General features: G+C 45.2%; 1 protein-coding gene across 2 annotated transcripts in view; it reads right to left on the bottom strand.

The window, feature by feature from the left end:
* Positions 1–1035: 1035 nt before the first annotated feature.
* GTF2E1 (general transcription factor IIE subunit 1) overlaps positions 1036–26016 on the bottom strand; it is a 52606-nt gene continuing 27625 nt past the window's right edge. For both annotated transcript variants that reach the window (XM_037389716.1, XM_037389717.1), the window contains 3 exons: positions 10972–11173; positions 5931–6178; positions 1036–2702 (listed from right to left, as the gene is read on the bottom strand). In XM_037389716.1, coding sequence (XP_037245613.1) covers positions 2272–2702; positions 5931–6178; positions 10972–11173 — 881 coding nt within the window. In that variant the 3' untranslated portion in view covers positions 1036–2271. The remainder of the gene's footprint in view (positions 2703–5930; positions 6179–10971; positions 11174–26016) is intronic.

Here is a 26016-nt window from a genome sequence, read left to right as displayed (position 1 = left end):
CGTGCCGCTGTTCATTCAAGCAGCGCTTGTCGTGACAGGGCAGCAGCAGCTATAGCTGTCCTTCCCCTGGAACAGCGCAGAGCAGCCGTCCTTCCCGAGAGCCAGGAGCTGCTGGAGAGGGCAGGACACACGGATGGCGTCTGCTCGTGTACTCTGACCTCCCCAGTCCCGAGGGCCGCAAGCGGTGGGCGAGGAGGGGAGGCATGCCCTAAAATCTGCCATCCCTGGTGCGCAGAACGTACCTTACTGAAATGACAAAAATCACAACCGCGGTACAAACCACAGTTAAATGCGCTTACAAAGTAAAACCACTATTCATACGTGATTATACTGGACACAGATGCAGTATCAGCGCTCTTAAAGGAAACGCCAGTATTTCTTCACTTAAGCTTTAACAAACCTCCAGTTTGATTATGCAGACTTAAAACTCAGTATATACTGGTGAGTTACGAGCATGAGGAGCTGTGCGGTGTTCAGGGTTAATCCTCAGGTTCTGTCTTCGGCTCTTTGTAAATCTACCTGCTTTTCTCCAGTGTTAACCTTGAATTCAACCAGATGAAATCTAGGCGCAATTGGTCCCCTGCTTCTTTTCCATTAGCTGATGATTGAATCTGACTTAGCAGCTCCATGGCTTGACCTCTAGAAGACTGACACCAGATCTCGGAAGCCTGTCTACACAAGAGTACGATTTTAAGTAGCAATAGGATGTCTGTGAGAGCTCCACCGCCAGCCTATGCTTCCCTCAAGGAAGGAGGAAAGGAATGGAAGTGCTGATCAAAAAGGGCCTCCCCACAGTGCCAGGGTAATGGAACATCCTTCCTGGAAGTGCGGAGAGTCCAGGAGGCATTCAGGGAGGCTCTGGTGAGAAGAAACAACGAGCAGTGGGATTTCAAATAGTCCTTCCCTCAAAGGAAAGCCGCAAATTGTTTTTTTTCTTGAATGGAGTAAATCAATATGATAAGCAAACAACTCTCCAAAGCAGGCACATGACAAATTGGAAGATGACAAAGGGCAGAAATTTCTGTTTATTTATTCCTCTTTAAAATTACTTAAAAGGAAATGTAAAACACTATTTAAAAAAAAGAGGGGATTCAAAATATCGAGAAGCTGAAAATAAAACCACAAAGGAGGCATTACAAGGTTAGCAGAGCATAGAAAGCATAGTTAGTATAAAACAGATTTACAGTCTCAGTGAACAGCAAATTCATGGTGCCCATGTAAATGGAACAGCATGTGATCTGCCCCTACCCTCTGTCATGAAAAATTATTTTGTCATTTTGTTTTATTGTAGTACGGGATAGGAAAACACAACAATTTTAAAAAGCAACATTTTCAACTGGAAGAGAGAAACATTAAAAATATGATATTGCTCTGTAGGCACTGATAAATATTTTTCTATGGTGAAAGAGCGTGCCAAAGCAGAATTCAAAACTGCAGAATTCAAAATTGCATAATTCCTTAAAATGATATGGCCCTGGTGTGACTGCAAAGAACAACTAGCTATGCCATTTCTCTGGCACTGCCTGACCGCAGCCCTGCCCACTACGAACCATCTGCAACGCTGGAGTTCGGACAGGGCTAGGCAGACACAACAGGCAGCAATACTGGAAATCGAGAGCGTCCCCTGACAAGTCAGAGCGCTCTGACAGCTCAGAACCAGGAACGAAGAGCAGCTGTGTGTGCCTGCCAAGGCTTTCACTCGGCATCTTTCTAGTTACTTGAGGTGCTGAGACCTAGTAAGGAGCGAACAGGAGCATGAAAAGGTGGCTGCCCACAGGTCTGCTTAGAAATAGCTGCTCTGGTGGGCAGCGGTGCTGGTAGGGCAGCTGCAAGTGCTGCCCAAGCTCGCCATCGGCAGACGAGCGCTTCCCTCTCCCCTCGCTGAGCACAGGCAGCTGTAACGTGACTTAAGCCCTCCTCTGCAGAGCGCTCTCACCAGACTACGGAGCCCTTCTGTCCTCTGAGGGCAGGGATGTGGATTTCACTAGGATCTGCAAAAAAATCAGCTCCAAGCAATTGGGGGAGGGCACCCCAAAGCAGATTTTTACCTTGCAAGCATCCTCACTGCTGAGGCTTGTCCTCCCCTACCTGTTTTGGCACGCGCAGTGCCCGGCTCCCCCGCACTGGTGAGCACGATGCCTGAGATTAGCAGTCCCAAGCCCCAGGGTCCCTGCGCACAGGGGATGAAAGGTGCGTGTCAGTCTTCTGTTCTACTAGGGACACTCTGGCTTGAAAAAGTCAGTTTTTAAAAGACGCCACGGCAGGAAGCAGTTAATCAAACATGTCCTCAAACATGCGCTGCCCCATGGCTATGTAAACCTCTTTTTCCTCTGGCGTCATCTGGGCCACCAGCTCAGGGCGCTGGCTCACTTGGCTGTATGAGTGTGGACGCCCAGCCACTGTGACAGTGGGGTCTTCTGCCACCACCTCAAACTCTTCATCTTCATCCTCATCCTCCAGCCCGTATGTTGTGGTGGCCGTGGTGGGAGGGCGGGGAGGGGATTCCTCCTCTGACTCACTTGTCTCACTCTCGGAGTCACTAGCGTTGGCACCAGAGAGAGGAGCAGCACCTCCGACGGTGACTGTTGAAGCAGAAGGCGTCTTCTTCTCGTGGATAAGCAGGGCACGCATCACCTCCTCGTTATCATCCAGAGCTGCCCGGCCCTCCTCACGCTCCTGGAAGGCACCCAGATCCCGGCTCCCTGCAAACAGACAAAGGGAATGATTGCTTCCTCACAGAGATCTGCCTAATGGCCCTGAAGGCTTTCTGCACCCATATGAATTCCTGCCACAGAGCACGCCTGGCCAAGTCACACCCGCTCTCGATACCTCCTCTCCCTTAAAAGCCAGAGGTAGTCATGTTTCTTCTCATAACAGCAGAGCAAGTATTGACATGTCCTGGGAGTTGGGAGGTCTGGAGTCAGTGCAGCTCCCAGCTGGGAGCCTCAGCCAGGAGCACATCACAAGAGAAGACAAAAAACGTATGGGGAGCAGGCACCTGGAAATTAGCCCCTCGCGGGAGATGTCCAGCCCAGGTGCCCCCCAGCCGGGCTGATGCGCTTCCCTGGCTGTGGAGCAGACAGCAGCCCTGGGGACCTGCGTCTGCCCTTCCAGGCACCCACAGCCCATGCTGCCACTTGCCAGAGAGACAGCGAGTACCTCGGTGCTGTTCCACAGGTGACTGAGCACAGGCTGTTTCCTTTGTGTCCCTTTGCTTCCTCAGCCTGGAGGACTTGCGGTCAAGACCAAGACAACTGTGTTGTCGGTGGTTGTTGTCTGTGTGTTGCCAGCACAGACCATAAGTGCAGCCCCCAAACCAGGCTGAGCTCCCCACGTAAGGATTAAAATGGAGAAGCAGATGAATCCAGGCGGATGGGGAGTACATGGAAACTGTGTGTTACAGAACAACGTTCCAAGCAGGTGTCTCTGGTAAGCTCAGAGGTGCACCTACCAGGCAGGAAGGGAAAAAGCTCATTACAGGAGGAACGTGGCTGTGCTGTCGAGCAGGACCTACCTCATCAGGCGGATGCAGCGTACAGCTTGCAGCCAAGCTGCACAGCAGCTTAAACCAGCTCCGGCTCTCCAAGCTGAAACAGCCCAGCCAGCCACCCTGGCTCCCTACCCGACTTCTTATCTGCAGGGGACCGCGGGCTCCCTGCTGACGGACACGCGTGTCCTCTTTCAGGAAGCTTGGCAGCACAGTAGCTGGGAGGGTTTGACGTCTGCAGTTCATGGATTCAAAAGGTAAAATTCTGTTCAAAAAGGGGGCATTCTGCAGAAAACCTCTCCTAATCCTACATTGGATGAGAGGGCTGTGAGTCCACCCAGGACCAATAAAACCTGCGGCAGTATGGAAAGAAAGAAAAAAAAAAAACAAACCAAAACAAATAAAAAATAGAGAACCTTATGTAAAAACACAGCCTAAAAAGTAGGATAGATTCCTTGTGGCAAACTTTCCATCTTGCACCAAAAGACGTTGCCTATGAACAACTGCTGGAGCTGAGGTGACGGCATTCTGCCTTCATACATTAATGCCACTTCTCCAAGGCATGGACCCTCGTGGTTTCAGCTCCCCATCCAGGCACCTGGCACCCAAGCCTATCCTCCCGGGGTCAAAAATGCACTGGTTATTTTTTTCAACCCGAGATGAAAAAATGCTATGAAACAGGTAAACTAGGGAAGTAAGTTATGAGTTTAGCAGTAAAAGCCAAGGGAGTTTGTGGTCACTCCTTTCCTGCAGTAAAATAAAGGCCAAAAGACCCACCCTTAATGTCACTGGACTTGTGTTTTCCTTGTAAATAAAACTGTAGTAATGGGTGACAGCTACAACTACTAATATTAGCACACTGGCAAAATTCTTGAAAGGAAGAACAAAGGTGTTGTGTTGGCAGCCTTGTGCTCAGCTCGTTGCTTGTGCCTGTCGAGCCTCAGAGGCTACTGGAGAGCATCTCTGTGAAATAACATCGTAGCTCATTGCACGGAGAGCTGTGAAGTGACCACAGCCTGAGGGAGCTCCGCAAGGTCTGGCTTTGTGGCTCAGGAACGGGGCTGTGTCTTGCTTGCAAGCACTGTTCCTGCCACATCCAAGCAATGAATCTTTTCTGCCAACATTCACAAGTTTCTGTCCTCCCCGTTTATGTCCCCCAAGAACTACCGAAATGTGTGGCAGCAGCGATTTCAGGCTATTTCCACAAGTCCCCTCTTTGACCTTCAGTAGCGGCAGAGGTTAAGCAGCGATGCCATGGTGCCGTAAGGAGATACACTCCCCCTCCATGTCCTTTAGTGGCATTTGAGGAACATTTATCTGTGTAGACTGAAAGCCATGCTGAGGAGCCAATATAAAACTACAGGTGAACTGAATGTCTAGCAGAAAAATGGGGTGAGAACTCACCATGGCTGGTGAGTAACAACATCTGCTACAGACTACAGAGGAGGCTGTTTCAGTCACCTCACTTTCCTATTTGGAAAATGCTTTGGGATCTGTATGCTTGAAAGATGCTGCAGGTGAACAAGATCATTAGATATATTCTGACCGTGATTTCACATCTGTTTCTTCACTTCCACTCTACCTACATACTCCACTCCTCTCCTGATCACTGCACTGGTTCCAGGGTCTCACACTCACACGTGCGGTTCCCTTTGCCATCTGCTCTTCCGAGGGCATCAACAGTTTCAGTCTATAATCTTTAAATGACTTGGAAGATGGCATCTATTTATTCACTCTTCTAACAATCATAAAAGGTCTCTATTTTCTATTTGTAGTGTGTTAGCTTAAATAGCACATTTACCAAAGCAGAATATTTCTACTAGCGGTTACAAGATCTTGACTATGGTCTACAGACAGTCTGATACCAACACAAATGAAAATAAAAGCCAAGATAATGAGAAACGAACAGAAGACTCACCTGCCACGGTGACAGACCTTCCTTCCTACTCTACTTCCAGAAGCTTTATTTCTGACGCAGTCTTCTTATAAAACACATTTTGAAAAACAATTGGCAAGAAAAAGGCTGAGAGCAGAAAACCACTGCTGGTAAATCTGGTGGGCTTCAGTCACTGAATGATAATAAAAGTTATTTTTCATCAGTGACCTATCAGAGAGGCAGTTTTCTAGATAAAGCTGAAAGACCTTCACCTAGAAGCAATAAACTCTCAAGGTGGAAGATGTAACAGATAATTAACATTTTAGAAGCCCAGAAACGATTTTGCGGACAGCTCGGCTTTACTGACCTAGATTTTAATCCTGGATCTAATAAATCAGATTTTTTTACGTCTGCCTACACACAGGTGCTTTGCACAGCAGAGGGGAGCAGAGAAAATCTGGAGTGTTGGGAGCAGCAGCTGTACACACACAGGGGAACATGTTTTTGACAGCACTCTAAAAGCACCACATAAGCAGAGCAGTACTTCTGCCCTGTGCGTTTTCTTACCATCTTTGATTTCATCAGGGTCATACGCTCCCTGCACCGTGCTCTCCCGTAGCCAAATTGGCCTCTCTCTGGCTGGCTTTCCTTCACTTGCAGACCGGTTAAGATCTTCCTGGTCTTCCATGTTGATGACAACGTTCTGGGTATACAAGTCCTCGTATGATGGTCCCTTTGTAGACCATGCTTCCCGATGGTGTCCACCTGCAAGGCCAGCTGCTGTCCCCGAGCCAGTTCCAGCTGCACGCTCCTTGCTACATAAAAATTCAAAAAGAGAAAAACAGAGCGCTCAGAAGCCTTCCTTGGCCAGCCCTGCAACACTTCAGCTACGATTACTTATCTCCCATGATCTGCACCGAGAACTTGCACTCTCATTTCTAACATGTGGTGCCAGGAATTTCTTCACCAGCTTGCTGGTTTGGAGAACGTGGGGATCTCTAATGGCAAACCCCGCATGACTCCGTGGCAACATCCACAACAGACACTGAAAAGAAGAGGCAGCCCTAAAGCTGCTGGCGCACTCGTGTAAAAACAAACATCAAACCCCAGAACACCCTGAAATAAAAGCCACAGTAGCAAAACATAGTCGGGCAGTGATCTGGTATTTGGAAAAGCCTCTTATTTGGCCTTCACACAGCAACCATGTACCACTGGAAGAAAGCACTGAAGTTTAAACAAGTCCGATGGCAGGTCCAGAGACCCAGCATGCTCAGATGTGTGAACCACGATGAATCACAGGACTCGTGAAGGAGTTAACCCACCATGAAAAACACAGTTCAAACCTCTGCTTGAATCGTGAGTGACGATGGACACGATAAGCCGCGTCTCCTGCGTTACACAGGAGATATGTACTGCCCACAGGCACAGCCCTGGGAGGACTGGGGAGGCCAGGCAGAGGAGAAAGATGGGAGGGCACCTTCAAATCAGAGACCGGGGCAAAGGGCTTTGTGCGGTGATGGTGTGTGGGAGGAGGCAAGACAGAAGTGCTGTTACTCTGGAAAAGCTGGAGAAAGAAAGGCGATGACCGTCACCAAGTCACCAAGCCCTCCTTTGTTTCCTGAGAGGAGCTGCCACCAGCACATTCTCCAGGGCTCAGGGAACTGACGAAGAAAAGAAACATCCCTGCTTGGATCTGATGGGAAGAGGACATCAGGTGGAGTATTTTCTGCACAGTGATGGCAATGAGCCTAAAATACTCTGGTCTGTGCTGCTACATATGCATCGATCAGGGAAAGCAGCTGAACGGAAACTCACTACGTTCTGGGTGGGGAAAGCCAAATGTGACCGTTCCTCTACTTCAGGATCACATTTAATCTTCCCAGAGAGATGGATCCGCTGCAGCCTGCCCACCCTTAGCCACATCACTTCAGTCATCTGACAGCCAGTGGTACCTACGGATTTTCACAGCTAACAGTCCTCCCTGGATTCCTCTCGTCCAGAGCAAATCCATCAAGGATACTCGAAGTGTCCCTGTTCTGCTGCCAGCTGAGGCAGCAGGAGCTGCCAGTAAGCATGGCTCGGTCACCGCTTTCTGCCCAACAGCCCCTCCTCCAACGGAGCAGCTCAAAATCAGATTGCCGTTGGAGAAGACCTGAGTAATGCGCAACTTTTTTAATCAGCAAGGACTTAACCGCTACTTGATGAGCTAATTCTGCTGAATTTTTAGGGGCAAACAGTGAGGGGAAAATACATAGGGAGATGATCATCGCTCTTCCCCAGATCAAAAATATTGGTGTGTTCAGCTGCAGGTCGGATTGAGGGCTACTCGCAGCCTCCCAGCAGTGGCTTTGCTGGGGTCTGTTCGCAAAACACGTGACAGCATCCATGTTAGCGCGTGTCCACACACTAACTGGTTCTCTCCTGCAGCCAGCCCTGCCAGGAGAGCTTCACAGCAGCCTTGAATTTTGGGGCAGAAGATGCATGCACACGTATTGCTTATACAACCTAAGGAACCACACAGAGACCTTCTTCCCAGTGTGTTATTTCAAGTGCTGGTACCTTTCAGCTCTCCAAGACAGGCGTGTGTTCTGTGAAAAGCACCACTCTGCTTCCCACACAATAGAATTCTCTAACTAGCGTTTCCCTGACGATTTTATGTAATCCACTTTCCTCACACGATACACAATGCAGCTCTCCCTCCCCACGACTGCAGCGTGACAGCTAAACCCTCAGCAGCGCCAGGGACTGCCTAATAACGCTTTTGCACACAGGTCCCCGTAAGCATGCTTGAAATGGACTTTTTTTCCTACATAGTATCATTTAGCAGCAAAACACTTATTCCATGATGGCAGGAACATTTCAAAAATGAAAGTAACAAGCCTTAAGAGACACCTACAGTACCCATGACTTTAAGCCATCTACTGCAATGTCCTACACTTAGGTGGAACCATCTAGATGCTTTCTGACTACTTTCAGACCCCAGTGAGCTTTGCCAACGTGCATCAATTTCCTTCCTTGTTTGTGGAACTGCATCTTCAGCGACACTGTTGGTAGGAGCGAGCAACCCCTTGAGACTACGTGACTGGGGGAATACTCCTCAGGGCAAGAGGAGACCTTGCTGCTCAGCGACCCCGTTCCAAAGTACAGGATTGACCACCACAGATCTGGCGCTGGCAACAAACCAGTTGTGCGAGCTGCCTTACAAGCAGCACGGAGTAGGTGAAGGGAATGCACTCTTAAATTCTCCCTCTCTTAGATCCAGGATCTGCTTTCTCTCCCCTCGGTCCAGACTCCGCATGGCCATCCTGCAGTCGGCAGCTGCGGCAGGTCAGTGGCCCAGGTGTGGCATGTGGCTACATTTGCTCAGTTACCCGCCAGCTGGTTTACCTTGATGGAAATCCCTTAACGAGCAGTTAGCTGCCTTTAGAGGCAACATAAATAATCCTTGCCATAGGTGAGGTATGGACCACAGAAACCACACTGTGCAATGGGGAAACAGCTTGAAATTTTCATCTCAGTCCTGCTCAGACTATTAAGAAAAGGTCTCGCGTAATGGGGATAAGTCTTTTTGTGCCATGTTTGAAATAAAGCATTTTTTCACTGCTGCTCTTAAGAGCTTCAACTTCACAGCAGACAACCCATGGTCCTTGATAGCATGACCACAGAAAATTAATTCTGTGAAGATTTTTCTTCTATAAAATCATGCTATTTTGACATAAGAAAATGGAGGGGTTATTAAGGTCCATCTGTTTTAGAAAACCACAGAGAAGGGCTTAGGTAAAGCAGGTTTTTTTCAAAACCTGTGGGGCTAATTCATGTTCTGCCAAGATTAAGAAAATTAATGACCTCCTAGAAAGATATAAATGAAGATCAGCCCAGTTTCCCACAGCAGGTGAATGACAGTTATGCAATGTCAGTGTGGTCGCTTCATGCTGTAAGTCTCCTGAAAACACACGAAGCCGCCTGTGTTGGCGCCAACACCAGACACAGGCACTTCGTGACCTTTTCTGTTTGTTTCAGAATCACCAAATGTCAGTTTTGTCAATGCTTTCAGACACTCAAGAGTCCATAAAAATAGAGAGAATAAATAATCCAGGGTTTGGCACTTTCAAAAAAAATCTCACAGCGGTGCTTTCATGCAATTGGCTGCTTTGCATTAATAAGTGTTAATAAATAATTAAATCATTGTATGTGCTGAAGCAAGTTGTGTTCAAGTAACCATTTAAAAAGCCGCCTATTTATTTTGTCATTCCTTGCACAGAGTAATTAATCATTTACAATGTTTTTAAGTATTTAAGAGTCAAGTAAGTGGGTGCTGGTTTTAATCATGGGACTGCACTGGACTTCTGCTGTGATAATTTCTTGGGCACAGAAGGGGAAGACTGAGAAATTACCCTCTTTTTGGTGGGGTTATCCCAGTTCTACTACTCAAACTACAGAAAAGGGTTTTTAAAGCAAAGTCTAGCGATTCAACTTGGGCATAAAGGCTTCAAAGAATTCCCGTATCACCAAAGACATGTTGAGCGACCTTCGAAAAATCTCTTCCCCTCTCTATATTGCTTCTGTTTTTCCATCAGAACGATGAGGAAAATTAGCTACCTTCTTGGCTAGAAAAAGATTATAAATAGATGAAGAAATTTTTATTATATTAATTAGAAACTGTCTAGCATGAATATATGAGAAATATTCTCTCCCAAGGTTAGCCTGAGAGGAAAAAAAAAAAAAAAAAAAAAGGGTATCCTGCTTGCTCTGCCATTAAGTAAAGCCAGGCACCCCAAGGCTCTGTGGGAATGCTTCCCCTCATGGTACATCCCCCCCTCCATGCGTTTAATTTATTTATTTTAAACACAGAGAAGCGCATCACATTTCACCACAGCTGACAAAACTGACAGCTCCCCACATCTTTCTGCATTATTTAAACATCATCTGTTTTTCTACAGCTAGGAATGTTCTGAAAGAAAGTGTCATTTCCCATGGGTAGGAACATTTTTAAAGAGTTTTTGACGATAACATAGTCTCCTCCCAAAAAGAAGAGGTGTGTAACAAGTAGGAGAAAATCAGAAGAAAAAGGCACCCTTATTATAAGTAATGCCTTCAGACTAGAATGATGTTACATGTGGGTTTGAAACGCAAGGTATAGAACGCAGATAGCTTAGTTTCAAAAGCTGGATAGAAGCAAAAGGAATAGATGAAAGAAAGATAAGGGTCTGAGAGAAAGACGACAGTGTAGATGGCACCTTCATGAGAGCCTTGCCGAACGACTGCACTTTGCATTTCTTAAATACTGCGGCAAGGGCTTGGTATACCTACCCGCTGCAGCACAGCCAGCAGCAGGTAATTCGTGTACCCCACCCCATGGAAAACTACAGGCAGGAGGCTGACCAGAAGCATAGTCATCTGCCTTGTTTAGCAGAAACTGGTTATGGCCCTTTGTATCCTTCTAAACATACATTCCTTGGGGAATCTGTCAGTTGCTTGCACAGCTGGTGCTGGACAAGGAAGTCCTCAAGGCAGCCAGAGGCTGCACCAGGTCTGGGAAAGCCTCACAGAGCAGAGGGACCGACTGCAAGGAAGCAGCGCAGCGAGAGAAGAGCAGGCGCGTTCCCACCTCTGCTTCAGGGCAGGAATCTCTGTGGGTTCTGGCTCCAGGATCTCATAGGCTAGGTTAACGTCTTCTGTCTCACGAAGCAGCGCATAGATGGGCTCGATCTGCTCATTAAATCTTGCCACGAGTGTCCTTGCATCCTTTTTGGGCATGGCCGACTCATCTTCTTCCACTTCAGTCTCACAGAAAGTACAGCGGAAAGTTCCTAGAATGAGAAAAAGTTGCTAAGCACTGGAAGGAGAGCAGCAGGCCCGGCTCTTACACAGCCTTTCAAGAGCAGTGCTTTGCTCTCTCCTTAGCTCGATGCTAAAGAGCCTTTCTCCCCCTGACGATCCCTTCCCACACGCAGTGTACCTGGTTATTATTTAAGCAGACAACAAAGCAAGCATTTTGATGCCATCCAGTGATACCCAGGTGGGTACAGTTCCTCGCTCTGAAAAGCCCAGATGGGTTGCAGTACCTCTACTGAGACATCTCCTAATCTTACTCCCTCTTTCATGCTGCACATTTTAAATGTCAGCTACGACTGGGCTGTGATAAAAGGCTATACAATATACTCTTAGGAATTCACATATCGTCTGTTTTTCAGGTGCTTGTGCTGGCATCTCCCAGGCCACCTGAACAGGCTAATTTCACAATGAAACAGGGTATAGTTTTACACTGCACCAACCAGCCTGCAGTAACTGCTGCTGGTATAACCATTTTTATTCTGCAACTACTGGAGAGAGAGAGAAAAAAATAAAAAATAAAATAAGAGGCTTCTCATCATGTTTCAGGGCCCAAACATGCAAAACAGTCATTGCTGCAGAGCAGCAAATGCAAAAACTTATCCCACCTAACCTCCAACTTGACTTTTCCAAATTAAGAATGGCAAGATAAGAATTGTATGAATGGCAATTAAGAATAAGCTCATTTTACAGACTTCACCAGGATCTATAAAAACAGGTCAAACAGAAAGGCAACTGAAATGGTTGCATGGCAATGCAGTTACAAAAAACCTACTGAACTCCTCCACAGCAGGCTTATTCATTCTCACCGCTCCATCTGCAAGTAGGACCCTTGGGGCAGTGCACGCACAGTAGGACTTTACCATATGGTCCACTACGAGGGGAGCAACACGGTGTAATGACTTATCCTTGCAAGTGCTGGACTGAGAACATACCAGTGCCGCCTCAGAACGCTTACATCCAGAGTGATGCTCACAGGCTTCTCGACTTCCCTGCTCCCTGTGGGATTGTTTAATTTAACCGTTCTGTGACACCTCTACACATCTAGCATCATCTCTCAATACCCCAGCGTAGAAAGGAAAAGATCTTTTTACCAACGGGGAGCCTGAGAACAGGTCGTATCAGGGAAACAATAAGCTTATGTATAAAAATCGGAATTAGAATCAGTAATGAAGCCTACTGTATCACCGATGCTATGTACAAACACAGTCGAAAGAATGGGGTTTGCCCAGGGCACACAGGCACAACGTAATGAAGGCTTCTGGTATCTTGTTTTGCTGCTTACACAGACTTGCTAGTCTTGTCACTTCATTTTTCAGTGTATCTCCTTCTCTGCCTGTAATACAGTGATAAAACCAGACCTAACTTCTTCACTGATTGCTGTGAGGGCTAGACAATGCTTGCATGCTTCTTGGAGAGCCCTCAAAAGCACTGTTTATGGCAGAAATCAGATCTGTTGCCTCTCATCACAGCCTGTAAAGATGCAGTCCTCTACCCTGGCAAAAGTAGCTCTTGCTCATCGTTACTCATTAATTAATGTGTGTTGTATACGTGACCTGTAATACGTACACACTTCATGCAATAGACTCTTTAGGAAATCCGCCTTATCTACATGTAAAAGCCAGAGCACCCAACAACAGCAGTATGTAAAGGAAAGGATAAGTGGATAAAGTCTTCTTTTCTCCCATCCAAGCATGAAACAGTCTGCTTATTTTTTTTCAGGCTATAAAGATTGCCCCTACTGATTCAAAACCTGTACATTATATAAGCTGTCAGCCCAGCAAAATCTGAAGCCAAAGTTTGATCTCCTTATCCCACATCTGAGGCTATTGGCATGACATACTGGCAAACAAGTTGAATCCATTTAAAATAATTAGCACATCTCAGTTCCCATAATGGACTAAGTGAACAGACGCAGATTAATGAGGAAAACTCCCCTCTTTTTACACCCCCCAAAAGTCCTGTTACATGTTCCTGAGACAGCTCAGACTTTTCACACTTCGGTCTGTGAACCCCATGAGTATTTGCAAAAGATTAAGATCGTAGGGAGAATGGTTCCAATTCAGAGCACCAAAAAATCAGAAAGTAAATACAGCTCTAATGAAATGGAACTCCTAAAGCTATCATGGATTTGCTGCAACTTCCACCCCTCAGGGTTCTTAATAAGAAAAAAAAAAGTTAATAGATGAATTATGTAAAGAACCTGGGAATGACTGAAATGACAAGCTTCCTCCATTAATATGCTGGGTTTTTTTGAAGTGATGCAGCATTTCACAAGAGGCATATGTGATTAGAGAACCAGGAAGTTGCTTTGCCACAGCAGATGGCATTTATATGTTGCAAACCTCTTTCGTTAGACTGTAAGAGGTCACAAAATGTCACCAGAGCTTTTATGACATGGCACATCACATCAGCAGTGACACATGTTCCTTACAGATATGGACTCAATGTGACAAATGTGAAGTGGAGGCCATCCAAAGGCTCAGAATGGCAATGTTCCCACTGCACCGATGTATTTCCTTCTTCAGCCCTTACACAACTAATAGTTTTCCATTCAAATATGCTGCATAAACCAGGACAAGTGGACATCCTGGAGCAAACAGACATGAGGCTTGCCTGCATCTTGGAAATGCTAATGGAAAGTGCATCTATCCCCTCTTTCCACACATGCTCAGGCCCTCAGCAGACATCTCTGGGTACACGTTGAAAACCAGCCATCTGAAAGAGATCTCCTCATCTGCTCCCAGACTCTCCAGGGCAGGTACGCTGGTAATCTGGCTCCCCAGGGCACAATAAGATTAAAGCAGCTCAAGCTTTGAAGTATAGGGCCAGAATATTTCGAGATAATTCCTAATGACTTGATTTCACTTGAGAGAAGGATAAGGTCAACCACCCACACGCACTGCATGCATGATGTCCAAGCGTGCCTGCTGCATCTGGTACAATTAACACATTTAGCTGGCTACAGCCTCCTGAGTCCAAGCCCAGGTCCTGCTCACACCTTTTGCCAAGGGTTCAAGCTTCACCTCCGGCCCAACAAGGTGTCTTCCACTGTGCCCTTTGCGATACTGCCCCACACCCTCACTACTCTGATGCTTACAAACTCTTTTTCAACCTAAACTTACTCTCATTAATTTCAAACCATGCCCAAAAAATGCCCAAAACCACACCTCAGCACAGCTAGCTGCCATCTTGCTGTTAATCCTTCAGGTCTGTTTACAAACTGCTGTTATGCATCCCCCCCATCTTCATTTTGCAAGTCTCAATAAGCCCCGCGTTCTTCTTTGCCTTTTCAAACCAGCCACCCATTCCCCCGCCCATGCTAGCAGCCTCACTGGGCACTCTCTCCAGTTCGATCCCATCTTTCTGCTGTAAAGCTGGAAGTATACACAAGCATCCAGACGAGTTCTCCCCAAAGCCCAACACCATTAGTGCTTCTCTGATAGCCTTTGAGACCTTTTAAGATCGCAGGGTAACATCATGAAAGTGCTGCCTCAATTATCACAAAATCTCACGACACCCCCAGATCTTTTTTGCTCCTTCGTAGTTTCCAGTTGATGAACTCCAGGTTTATAGGAGACATTTGCATTAGATGCTAGGTGCATGACACTGTAACTTCATACTATAACCTTTCAGCACCTTTTTATTCCTCCAGCCTTCATCCTCATCATATACTTGATTCTTGACTGTTGTGGCACAAAACATTAAGCTAATTTATTTTCAAAATCTCCCACAACCTTCTTTTAGAAGTAGCATTATTGCCATTACGTGGAGAATGAGCTAAGGCACAGATGGCAATATTTCAGCAGGATCTGCTGATTTGAGCAGTACTTGATTTGAGATGCCTAAGAAATGCTTTTCTGAAACTTCTGTCTCAGAAAAGAACGTGCAGTATTTTTATCATTCTTCTTCCAGGCTCTAGAATCAGGCATCTCAAACGAGTTAGGTACAACTGCTCATGATAGCCTTTGCAAAGTTTTACTCAAAATTACTAGTCCAATGCCACACAGAAACCAGACCAGATCTGGAGGACCAGATCATGTTCCTGTGGCTACTACAGTAATTTTAAGTAATTCCCCGAGTCTCCCACTGCACCTTTTTCCTTCTTCTGCAGCAAGCCAGACAAAAAGTGCACTGTATGTGCACAGCTCTTCTCTCTCACTAAGCAAAGCACATGTTTTCTGGGGGGAAAAACCCCATTATGTCACAGAGAAAAAGTTACAGGATGAATAAGCAACTTGAATTTCAGCATCCCTAACTGTGAGTGCTTCATTTACTGTTGGAAAGAGAATATTAAGACCCTGAGGAAAGGATAGCAGTTGCTGACAGGAATCCGGACAAACGCCTCCTGCCACGTGCTGTTGTGCCAACAGCCACATGGTTCATCTGCAGCCACGACGCCCTCGGTTCTGCCGAGACCTCTGCCACTGGGCTCAACAAAGACGAGATGACAACCTGCTGTGCCGCAGGGGCAGCAGGACACCTTGCCTGCTTGCTTCCTGGCAACAGAGGGAGGATGAGAAGGAAACACCGTGGGTCCTGCTCCAGGTTCTTGAAAGCAATGTGCTTTGTGGGAACCTGCTACCCTACCTGCCAGCCCCAAGCCTGAGGTTTCCTACCCAGTGCTTCCCATCTGGTCCCACCCCAGTTCCAGGCTTCTCCCCGCTCTGATGGTCCTAGTCTCCTTGCTAGCGAGTCCTGCTTTCTCAGCCCCGGCTTCTATCACTTCTCCATCCACCCTTCTTTTCCTGGGCTGCTTTTTCCAGCCTCAGCCTCTCCCCACTCCCATGCCTCTCTGCCCCACGCTCTTTGATCAGCTAATCCTACTTCTTAATTTGAGCCTTCGTCATCAGATTAATTTCCTGTTTCAAGCCAGAGAGGCAGAAGATCTTTTCACAGCACAGGCCGTCATTCGGAACAATATAACACAGGCTAAGGAACAGACATTTCTCCAGTCTCCTCTTCCATTTTCTCATCAGCCCATTCTTCAATACAGCCAAACGGGGTTTTGATTAGATTTTCCTAAGCAATTTAAACTTAGTCAGATGCACAGAATGGGAAAAAGTCAGCATGAAGTAAGTGTCTGACAAAGTGAACAGAAGAAAAAACACAGAGCAATTCCTGTGCCCGCCCTCCATGAACGATCCAAGCTCATGTAATGGAAATACTTAGTAACCTAAGTAATAGGCACTGCTGTCAATACAAATTATAATTAACTGCCTGTCATTTCTCATCGATTTTCAAGATTTACAGGACTGTTTACAACAGCACCTAAAGGCATTTCTCTCCTGAATCATTAAAGACACAAAGAGTAGGCCGACTGGCTACAACAGGCTTGGATCATTAGTTACTGCAACATACTCCACATCAGGATATAAGGATACTCACCTACTAGAAGTACCAACCTGAGGGGTTAAAGTGAAGCAAAAAGAGTTGTAATTACCTTAATGGATTGAGCTCATAACAGCTAATTGTTAAAACTGTTGATTGTTAACTGGATTAATGATGATGCAGATTAGACTGTAAGAGCTGTTGATCTTTAGTGATTCCCAGACTCAAACAGACTTCTTAGCCCTCATTAAACTGTCCCTGTTAGCAGCCCAGCGTCTCCAGTGGCAAATGTGCTCCTGCCCCACCAAAAAGTCTCCTGTTGATTTTATCCAGTAGCCTTCCCTGGCCCCATCTCTCTTTTCTCCCAATACTGGAGACCTGTAGTCCCAAGTACATTTGTATTCACATTCAGTTTCCAAAACCCCAGTTGCTTTAGGGAGAAAATGGAGAAAGCCACCAATAAAATCTCTCCTGAACGCTGCAGCAATACCATTCTCTCTTGCAAGTAATTCAATGTTGCTACACATGCATTACGAGAGCACAGTGTTACATAAAATGTAATGCCACAGCTCATCTTCCTAAGACAGGTTTCATGGTCCACTGGATCTCTATCTCTTGAGGACACTCCACAGCCCAGGGCTGACTGCAGATACTCTATCCTGAAATGTGACACAGAAAGTGTATGGTTTTATATTAGTCCTGTTTGGGATGGACCAGAGCAGACACTGCTGTCACAGCTTCTCACAGTCAAAACCAAACACTGGACCACGTGTAGGAAATGTCAGCATTTTGGGAAGATTTGCTAACCCCACTTCTGGAATAAAACATCCAGCTTTGCCATTGAAACCTCGCATGCATCAGGTTTCATCCCAGCAGCCTGAAAAGGCTCGCTTCAACATTTCTGACTATAGGGAAGATAGGTGTATTGCAACTGAGATGAGTAACCTCAGTCAGGGATGGTGCCAGAGCAAAGCCAGAACACGCGGGTGATACCTGGAAGCAGGGAACTGGAAAGTATGTGGGATGGTGCTGCCCCAAGGAGCTGGGCAGCACAGTGGCTGCGGTTTGGGGCGCAGGACGCAGCACCCCTACGAATGGCGCTGCAACCAAGTGGTGACACTCACCAGGTGAGGTCTGTGCAGACAGGAACGTGGACTGCTAAATGCAGCATCTGCCCCCAAAACTGACAGCTCTCTTCATAGCAGGCTGAGAAAGTACAGCATCTCCTCTGTCCCTTCGCATGCTTTCCTGAAGAGGTACCACCAGGTACACACAATTAGGATTATGGGCAGGAAGGACACCAACAACCAAGGCTGCCATATGCATCCCATTATCAGATCCTAGACTGACATTTGCTAAAAGATAATGTGATATAAAAGATATCACAGTTCTGCCTCAGATGAGCGAGGAAGCGTGTGGAGTGCACGTTTATAAAATGTCAGGCACGGCAGTTCAACTTAAAATGGGGCTAGGAACAAATACTGTAACTAATACTGTTATCTGAAGAGAGACTTTAATCTCCATGAATTCTTCTGCAGTATCTGAATTCCTAAGAAAGTTCTGTTATCTACTGTTTACAAATGGGATCAAGACCCCAAAATGGAGGGAGGAGGGGCGGGGAAGTCTTTAAAATTTTATATGCCCCAAATCTAGATCCAGTTTCTCCCAGGTCTGTATGTACTCTAGCTTAAATCCTACCGAGTCAACAGCTATGAGATCAATACTTCTCAGTACCAGACCATAAGGTTTTAAGACAGGTTTCTGTGAATTAGAGAACGAGCAAGGGCCATTCACCTGCAAACTGCTTGTTTTCACGGACCTATTCAATAAGAAACAGGACTGTACAGTAGAGGCAGCAGGATAAAATCCAGGTCCTTGGGACAGCACTCAGCTGTGTAGCCCACGTGTAACAGGTTTGGGAAGGAGTCTTACATACTTCTGCCCTCCAAATCAGCCTTCAAAAAAGGTTTATTCTATGAATTCATTAAGTGCAAAACCCAGTATTTGATCATACAATTCAACACCATTTCATAACCCGTGCACATCAAGATACAGCTCTGGCTTTTGAGTACCTGATTTTGAGCCTTAATAATGCCTCTTAAATGTTTTTCTTGTTTAATGCAGATTCAGAGTATTCAACTGCCCACCAGGTATTAAACAGAGTAAACATTTCATTTGGGATTAATGTCAATCAGTTTCTTTTTAAAGGTTCTATTATTGTAATATAGACATAGCAGACACAGCATTTAAGGGCACTTATGCAGTAGCACTATTTCTGATTCAGATGAGGTAATTCTGCCAGAAAAGTGTTCAAGAAGGTTCAAAACTGCAACTCACCAACATATGAAAAATGATCAAAACAATTTGTTTAAAAAATAAAAACAAGATGGCAACTTACAACAGCAACAACAAAAAGATAAAGGCATACTCTTAAACACACAGCAGGATTAGCAAGAGATGAAAGAAAGGTATTTTATAATTGCCATTAACCAGTGTCTCACTATAATCAGAAGGAAATTTCACTTAGCCAGTGCATATGTTCATGTATTATTTATTCTCCTTGACAGCAGTGTGTAAATGTATAAAAATTGAGGGACTGGCAGTCCTGGAAACAGAAGGTCTCTCTGTTAAGCTGAAGAGCGGATTTTACTCAGGCAGTTACATTATCTTAGGCATAATTTGGAAAAATGGTGGTGCTGGAATGTTATTACAGATGGCCAAGAAGAGTGTCCAGCACTTGTTCTGGACTCTCTTGGCAGAAAATGAACCCTGCTGGCAACAATAAAAGTAGGAATTGCTGAGATAAGACACGCTTCAACACCTTTGAATACATATGGACAGCATTTTTCTTCCCTGAAAATCTCCAGCATTTAGGGACAGGGAAACAGAAGGTTTCAGAGGCTCGTTCCAGCCTCTCCTCCTGTTTCAGGCAATAGCAAACATAAAATCCTTCCCATGCCTGAGATCCATTTCTTAAACTACACCAGCACTTCTGATTTTCTGGAAGAGATCTCTTCTTCCATGCTTGCTGCCACTGCCCAATCCCTTCAGTAACAGATTCCCTGAGGAGAGAGATGTACCACTCTGGCACACCTACTATGCTACTTGTAGTCAAAAAGGGATCCCAATTCAATAGGTGGAGGCTCAGAAATGCCAACAGCTGAAACCCTTTCTTTTCAAATTCTCCTCAGAGTTAACATGTAGCAAGAAAAAATCCCTACTGCATGAGATTCCTCCACAAAGCTACTAGGGCCGCCAACAGAGAACAATACAGATTAATAAAAAGATTTAAAAATATCATTTTCTCTCCATTATAATAAACTCCAGTTAAAAAGAAGGGTACCCAAGGGAATATGCCATGGATGCCAAGGTTTTGCATTTCACACAAATCTGCTCATGTACATACAAGAAATCTATTAAAAAACAAAGAGCAAGAAAGAAATCCTTAAGCCACGGTCCCGAGGCAGTATCTGAAAGGCTGACAGGGCCAGTGTCAGAAGCATGTGTTTCCATACCGGCGCCTCAAGCAGTGGCCAGCCTCGGGATGGCAACAGCTGACAATGGCACGAAGGAAGAAGCAAGGCAGCGAGCTCCAAGCCAGGGCGTTGTTCCCAGCTTTATTTTCAATGGCACCACACAATGGGCCAACATCAAGAGGACAAGCTGCTTTTCGGTCCACTTTTTCCTTTTTGTTTTCCAAAAGGCTTTGAAAGCCTTTCACAACGAACAGAGCAGGTTTTTCAGATGCTGGTTACTTAAAAACAAAGACTACAACCAGCATAGACATCATGTCAACCTTCTTGCTGAAGGTCTGGAATAGCTCATGGGCAATACTCGCCAGCTGTTTAGTGGCGTACGAGATGATGCTCCTAGCCTGCAGTTTTTGAAAGATGCCCCAGCAATGCAAAAATATGCAATAATATGTGATAAGCACAAGTATTGCTCTTCAGCTGACTTTTTGCAATTCGCTTGTTGCTGGACATACAAAGAATACATGTTAGCATTTTCTACTCGGCTAACCTGTGTTCGCAGCTACACAAAAAACATAATAGATCCCCTCCTGAAACTTATGCGTGTACGCTTTGCCTGGAAGTGGCACCTTTAAACTGCTGCCTTACATAGTATTCTAATAAATCTATTGATTCTTTTCGTATTTCTCACATTTTATCACATGAAGCCTCGCTTGTTACCTGCCATCAAGAAAACTGGAATATCCATGTATTCTTTTTTGTACCGCCCTTCTACCCTCTCCATCCATGTAAAGCTATCAGAGCAATGGGAGCAGCACAGAAAGCTGGGGCATCACTTTGCAGCTGAGGCCATGGCTGGCAAGACAGACCCCGTTTTCTCATTAAATAGAAGAGAAAGCAAATGGAAACAGCAGCTCCTCAGGACCAAGCTGAGCTCCAAACAGCAGGATGGTGCCAGAATTGCCATGGAGAGAAACAAGCTGGCGGTTTCTAAGTCAGAATTGCACAGATGCCAGCAGGTAACCTGGAGCACAAAGGGAATTTAACACAGGCTAGGCCTACAACAATGTTGGGAAAAGAAATTGGGGCAGGGAATAACAGGGCAGCAGGTGAAATGTGCGGGAGAAATTGCTGAGGCTGCTCAAATGCTGGCCCACAACACTGAGCAGGGTCTCTTGTGAAGCCAGGAACGAGGTCTGGGTAGCTCTGTCCCAGCTGCCTCAGAGAAAAAAAAGCAACTGGGGAGATTTATTTTTTACCTTACCAGAGAATGACCTTATCTATCCCTTTTCTTCTGACTTGTGCAATGGGAACCACATAGGCCTAATAGGCGAGAGGGACTAAAACAACAGCATGGCCTAGTGGGACCCTCACAAGTGCCATGGGCAAATGTTAAAACCCAGAATTTCTGCCAACAACCCTTCAGCGACTGAATTCCCGGCACTCTCACCTCTACTGCCTGCATGGAAAGGAGGTGTTGTTTTCAATTACTGCTCTTTTTAGAGGAAAAACGTCTTCTACAGCTAAGGGCAATTTTTGCCTTGAGTACTGCAGTCTCCCATCACAGGTTTCATGGTAAAACTGAGTAATGCTCACCGACGGAGCCAGGCACCTCCGCACTGCAGGGTTTGCACAGAACCTTGTCTTAGCAGCATCCAACCACTTACAAAGATTTAAAGAGCAAGCCAGCCCATGTGCACGTAACTTTCTTTAAACTGTGCTTTCACTCCAGCAACTTGCATGCCAAAAGAAGCAGTTTGGAAGGGCAAGGGCAATGCAATAAACCGGATCCTGAGATTCTTTCTATATTAAAAAACCAAGTAAGACAGGGCAATTCAGGTCATAGAGATACAAAATACCAAGAGTCCATTCTTCCTGCAGGGCCACAAAGGAGAACTGGTCAGAAACAAAGCCAGCAAGACTAGCTTTCCCATTCAGCCTGACCTACACATAACAAGAAATAAGCCAGTAATTTATTTCCACGCTCATCATTTGCAACACTAGCAATACAAAAGGACTTGTTCATATCTGGTGTATTTTAACAGTGTTCCTGACCTGAAGAATACTGCTGTTGCAGATAACCTACTAGTGATTTGCCTTCTTACTCAAGGAACTGTTAAGGAGGGACACTGATGAAGCTTATAGTAATGACAGACAAAAGCAATAAAAAGCCTCCTTGACATCTGCAAATTTTGAGAGTCCAGAGAGACCACCTCTCTTTATGTCACTCTACCTTATTTCTGCATTAATTTCTTCTTACTGCTAACGTCTCAAATTAGATCACCTGAAAAATAAGAGTTGAAGCTTAATTCAGCCTTGCCTTGTCTCCCACTCACTGCTACATACAGAGCCCTCAGATTATTTTGCATAGCAAGTATCTCTTTAACACCCTAAAACAGCACTACCATTTAAAAAAGTAAGTATAAAAGACAAGAAGAGCTGTTAAAAAACGTGAAGAAATATCCAACTTCATCCCACCTTTTGTATTTTACATTGTATGTTTGTGGAGAACACGCTATTTAGGTTAGACCGTATGGACCTGACAAAGTATTTAATGTATCACCAGAAACATCTTTCAAAACAAAACCCACAATAATAACATAAATTACACCATAGCAAAACAAAATGTATCTTCGAACATCAGACTGGACATACACTGAGATGCCATGACAGCCTGGACAACAGAAGCTGAAGACACAAAATAAGAAATTCAGTTTAACAAATGTTACTAGGTTAACAAAATAACTGACAGGTTACCTAAGAGGACTTAGCGATTGAAATTTACTGTTGATTTTCGTTACAAAACAATAATGAAAAGGTACTCCCTATTTTATTTCTTAATATGATCAAACAAAAAACCTACTAATTATTACACCATTTCATTAACCTCTCAAGTCAAACAGGGAAAAAAAAAAAGCAAAGGTTACATGGATAAACTACCCTTCAGGCTGCTAAACATCAAAACTCTGGAGCTGTACCTCTGGTACTGCCTTTCACCTTAATGTGATGAGTCAGTTTTTGCCTCATCTGTTTTGTGAGTGTATAGAGAGTGGTTGTGAAGTGTTTTGAGCACAGCAAGTACCAAGTCCTTTCCTCTGACACACACCACAAACCCAAACCAGGCACATCCATGGATAACGTTTTATGCTATCCATACAGATAGTGCTCGTAAAGTTCCTATAAACCTCTTAAATGTTTTTATTTCTGATCATCTACAATTCCACCAAGCAAATCAAGAAGAAAGTGACCGAGTTTTTCCCAGTTGTTTTGTAGGAGCTAGGCATACCTGCAGACACAGAAAAGAGCATGAATACATTAAAAAAAACCACAAAACCAAAGCCTAAAAACATTCATGTTTTTCTCTTTATATAGTCTTTTTTCCATCAGAAACTTCTCGTATCTTCAAAAGCAAGCGCTCCTCCGATACCTCACTTTACAGAGCTGCTTCTCTGCTCTTCCTTCCCTTTTCCCAGGGGGAACAGTGGCTTCACTGATCATGTGCCACAACAGCTCCTGATTAATTCTGATAGACAACCAGCAGTTAGCTGGCACATCATCATCATCGCCCTAGGATGAACAATAATCTGCCTCGCCATCTGCTCCCAGATTTATTTTTAACCTGTCATCGCTCCCTCCAGTGCAGTGAGCGTGGCAGGAACCGCACACGGTCCCCTGGAAGTGCTGTGCTGTAAGGCGGTGGCGGGGGGCAAGGGGAGAACGTCCAGTTGTGTGCCCCTGAGCATCATGGTGGATAGGAAACAGATGGATAAATGCAGGATCAAAGAAAAATTGCTTCTTCACCATAGGGGTAGGCAACTGCCTGCTCTCCTCCAGCAGACAGAGCATGCCTGCTGTTTTTTCAGTTCTTTGGGCAAGTTTGGTAACATTAAATGGTCAAAGTTAGTAGGAGAAGTAGGGTGATGTATACTGACCATTTACAGAGGCCCATGCAAAATTTCAACGTAAAAGCTTTTTTGATCACTTTGGTTCACCTCTGAAAGTTAGAACTATACAGCGTTCACAGACAGACACTGCCCCGAGCAAGCTGTGCTGTTGTGCCGGTTAGTCTCAGCCTATGTCATCCTTTGCGTTGTGTGGACTTGACTCATTAATTTCCTTCGAAGAGGTGCACCAAGATGTTCTAGCAGCGCGGGAAGCCAGCTGGAAGCCCCGGGAAGGACATAAACACAGGCTTAATAAAGTGGTAAGGCAGTAAGGAGGTTCATTTTGTAACCACATGGCCATGCTCACTGCCTTCGTGCTCACTTTCAGGTACAGCAGTACAGTCCAGGAGGTGACAATTACAGTGTCACTGTAGCTATGCCACTGCTGGGCATGACGTACGTGGATACTGATGTCGTGTTGTAATAAAGACTTAGAATGAAATCAGGTGGAGCCCAAAGCTTTGCATGGCTGGTAAGATGAGCTACGCATCTTTGATATACTGTCACAGGATCTGACGGTGATTACCCCACAGAAAGTGGAACTGTTGAAAGCAATCTCCAGGATATGAAGAATTGTCAAGATCTCAGAATGATGAACACAAAGGGCAAAAAGAGAAGCTCTGAGTGATCTGAGAAAGAGCAGAAACACAGAGGGACCTTAACAGGTCTCCAGTCCAGCCTCCTCCTCAAACCAGGGCAATCAGACCTGCCTGCTCCCGACTTTATCCAGCCATGTCTTGAAACCTTCCAAGGGTGGAGACTGTACAACTTCCCTGGGCGACCTGCTGCACTTGCCTGACCATCCTCATGGTGAAAAGGTCTTACATCACGTTGGAGCCTCTCATTTCAATTTATACCTGTCAACTCTTTTCCTCCCACCGGGCACTGCTGTGAAGATCCTGGCTTCCTGGTAATCTCTTGTAAGGGCTGAAGGACAACTATTGGATGTGATGCAGTCTGACGCTAGGCTGTCCTGCAAAACATCCTCACAAGCAAACCAGAGAGAGAGGCTAAAGGTGAACTGACAATAAGGAGGATGCACGACTGAAAAATCTGCTCAGTGAGTAGGTCAGTATCAGCTGGGATAGCCCTGTGAAGTGAGGCCCTGATAACAGGTAATATTTTCCAGTGACTGGCAGATAACCAAGTTCTGTGAATTTAGTTCACAGTTTAGAGGGCAGGAGGAGTTACAAACACTTGGGGAGGCAGGACTGCAAATCCAAATGGAGAAATGATTGGAATAAGTATCATGAAATTCAGTAGACAAAGGTAGAAAATAATGCACTTGAGTTAAAAAAACAAACAAGGGGTGGGTGAGCGGCCAAAAGAGGATAACTGTTCCAGCAGCAGACTGCAAGCAACTCAGGTTTGTAACAGAGGAAAAAACCAGGAACCAACAGCGTTGTACCACAAACAACGTAAAAGAAAATCCAGCTGCAACATATATTAATAACTATGCTGTGCAAAGCCTGAGACAATAGTACGTTAACCTGCTTTATTCTGCCCTATGAATATCTGCTGACAAACTGGGTGCAGCTTCAGATCCCATACTTGAAGATACAGACTAACTGTAATAATTCCAAAGAAACAAAATGACACAACTTAACACATTTCATTAGAGAAAAATAGGAAGACAGACTTGTTTGGTTTTAAGAAAGTGGTGGTAGGGAACAGCAAATTTTGGTTATTTAGTATGTTACGGTAATGAAAATGGTGACAAACTGTTCTTCAATTTCACACATACACACAAAAGATTACTCACAGCTTTAACTTGGGGTAGAAAAAAAAGCTTTAGGTTAAGGTATTAAGAAAAACCAAGGATGAGAAGCCTGGAATATACTAGCCACGGAGGTTAAATTTATCCTGCTTCAGAACAGGATGATGGGCTATCTCTTCTAGCCCTGCACTGTATCTGAAAATAGCCTTCAGCATATTCTGAAATGCAGGTGTCTTAAATTGCATACTCATTCCCTACTTCGAACCTACTTTTCAAAGCAGAAACAAACATAACATTTTTAAAGCTGCAAACATAAAATTGTGAATTGAGTATGACAAATTCAAACAGAACTTCCCTTC

The sequence above is a fragment of the Falco rusticolus genome, chromosome 5, assembly GCF_015220075.1.
Source record: "Falco rusticolus isolate bFalRus1 chromosome 5, bFalRus1.pri, whole genome shotgun sequence".
Lineage (NCBI taxonomy): Eukaryota > Metazoa > Chordata > Aves > Falconiformes > Falconidae > Falco > Falco rusticolus.
This window is presented reverse-complemented; position numbering and strand designations above follow the sequence as displayed.